At 44.7% G+C, this 2,631-nt stretch overlaps 1 protein-coding gene across 1 annotated transcript in view; it reads left to right on the plus strand.

The window, feature by feature from the left end:
- Window positions 1-1,146: 1,146 nt before the first annotated feature.
- Window positions 1,147-2,631, plus strand: part of ANKRD13C (ankyrin repeat domain 13C) — a gene marked incomplete at its 5' end in the record, with an annotated part of 6,261 nt that continues 4,776 nt past the window's right edge. Inside the window, 2 exons of the mRNA XM_009080002.1 lie at window positions 1,147-1,291; window positions 1,969-2,100. Coding sequence (XP_009078250.1) covers window positions 1,147-1,291; window positions 1,969-2,100 — 277 coding nt within the window. The remainder of the gene's footprint in view (window positions 1,292-1,968; window positions 2,101-2,631) is intronic.

Raw genomic sequence — 2,631 nt, forward strand, 5'->3', positions numbered from 1 at the left:
TCCTACCTCCCCGAGCTCCGATCCCAAGAGCAAGTTTTCCCCCGTGCGCTGAGGTCTTTTGCAAAAGAAAAGGTGTCCCGCCCCAGTGGCCAGGGTCCTTTGTCTCTCTTAAGTATCCGAGCATCTGATAACATGTATGGGGGAAAATTCCTTAAAGCAACAGAGGAGCTCCTACCAAACCCTAACATCTTTTTAATATGTTCCATGTGGCAGACTGACAAAAGTGCTTCCAGGAATCTTTCCCAGCTCAGCTCTTCAACTGGTTCATTTTGGGCGTTTGGATTATTTTTTCTGTTTTTGTAGGCTTCAGAGTTTAAAACAAACAAAAAGGCAAAAATATGATTCACAAGATCAATCTGTGATGGTTCTGTTGTGTTGAAGTTGTAGCTTAGGTATGTGAAGTGATTTGCAAGTCAAATTTGAGTCTTGAGACCATTTGTTCCCATCACATTTCTGAGTGCTCTGCCTGAATGAGACTGGAACTGAATGGAAATAGATAAATACAGGTTTTGTCATGAAATCAGAGGTTAATCTATGAGAAGTGTGAAGCCCTCACCAGTTAGAGCTGAAGGGTCACCCAGTTCAGCTTCTTCAGTAACCTTTGTTAGAGGTAGATGTTCCAGCAGTAATGGATGTGAATTGCTAGGGAGATCTGGGCCCTTGGCTCCATCTCCTTCCAGCCCCTCGGGTCTGCAGGAGCATTTCCTTGGTGTTTTTCAGGGACAAAAGTAGAAATAGCAATGAAAATAAGTCAAATTAAACAAAATTAGTCTGTTTCTTAGTCCTCTCCATAATTTGGTCATGCCCTGGTATTGCTACTCAGTCGGGGCTGCCATGGGCAGTGTGCTGAGCAGCTCTGTGTGTGGCTGTGTAAACTCTGTGCCCTCCTCATGCTGGCAGTGTGGAGATACAAATTGCTGAACAAAACTTTGCCTTTATAGCAAAGTTGTGTTTGTTTCTGCACCCAGGCTTCAGTCACGGAATATCCTGTGAAAACTCAGCCCTTGTGTTTGGTGGTGATTAAATACTTCACATTTCTGCTTGGTTGTGATTTTAAAAATGCCGTTTGCAAGCCGAAACGGGATTTTTTTGTGTGTTGGAGTATTTATGGGTGATTATCTTAAAGATCTGTGTGTGTTTTCCCAGGCTGGACACAACTCTTATAGACTTTACCGACATGAAGTGCCAACGAGGGGACCTGAGCTTCATTTTCACAGGGGATGCTGCACCCTCTGAGTCCTTTGTAGTCTTAGACAATGAGCAAAAGGTTTACCAGCGAATACATCACGAGGTAAAGCTCTTAGAGACAGACCTCAGGCCTTTTGGGGAGTCTGACTTTATTAACCAGAATGTGCCTCAGAAAGACCCAAAGAAACACAAACCAAAGGATTTGGTTAGTTAACAACTTGAGTTTGAAGGTGCTGTCAAATTTGACGATGAAAACAGTGATTTGAATCCAAGTAAGGAAGGTAGAATGAGAATATTTGGGAAAAAAACATCGTTTAAGTTACGATGTATGCTGCTTTTAACCTTCCAAGTGGGATTAATTTAGACCTCAGGTAAATTTCCAAGCTGGTTCCCACTGCTTTGCATCCTTGTAGTCACTCCATGAGCAGTTGAAATTGATAACACCATGAGGGTCTTGACTCACTGGACCCCTTGTAATAAGTCAAGTCTTTAATTACAGCTTTAGCCCCTAATCACTTAAGGAGATGGATTACTGCCTGTGGGAAGGGTGTGGCTGCTGAGCTGCTGGATAAATCCCACCAGGATGCTTCATTCACATTAATATTGAAGATTAAACTATTTGGCAACTGTTTGGCCAAAGCTTTTAGAAAACAGTTGGAAAATTGCGGAAATGCTGGTTCTGGGAAGGGTTCCAAGGGACAAGGCTTAGGGGTTTGTGTTTATTTTTAGGAGAATCATAATTTTTGAGGTCTGTTCAGTGTTTTGGGATTGTTCCTGCAGGAATCGGAGATGGAAACAGAAGAGGAGGTTGACATCCTGATGAGCAGTGACATCTACTCTGCAACGTTATCCACCAAATCCATCACCTTCACACGTGCCCAGACTGGGTGGCTCTTCAGGGAGGACAAGACAGTGAGTGGGGAGGGAACTGTACAGGGTCCAGGTCTGGGAAGAAATGGTCCAGGGAGCCTTTCATGGTGTGGAAGGGGAGGAAGGAGGAGAAAAAAGCACTGGGAGAAGCACTTAGTGCAGGTTGCCCAGAACACCTGTGGCTGCTCCACCCCTGGGAGTGTTCCAGGCCAGGTTGGATGGAGCTTGGAGCAACCTGGGCTGGTGGAAGGTGTTCCTGCCCATGGCAGGTGGTGGAATGAGATGAGTTTTAAGGTCCTTCCAACCCAAACCAGCCTGGCATTCTAGAAGAATAAGGTGTTCAGGGTGGAGGAAAACTGTCTCTCCCTGTATCCCTGACAACTGTCATGAGTTCCACCACATGGATTATCTGATGGATATTGCCTTCCTAAGGAAAAAATAGGAATACAGATACTAAGCAGTAACTGTTGGGCAGGGGGAGAACAGATTATAGAGGAAATGACTTTTATTACAGGAGTCTGTGATCTCTGCAGGCTTGATCCCAGGGAGGATTCTGTGCTCCCATGTCAAAGA

This window comes from Acanthisitta chloris, unplaced genomic scaffold (assembly GCF_000695815.1).
Source record: "Acanthisitta chloris isolate BGI_N310 unplaced genomic scaffold, ASM69581v1 scaffold40868, whole genome shotgun sequence".
In the NCBI taxonomy this organism is placed as follows: Eukaryota; Metazoa; Chordata; class Aves; order Passeriformes; family Acanthisittidae; genus Acanthisitta; species Acanthisitta chloris.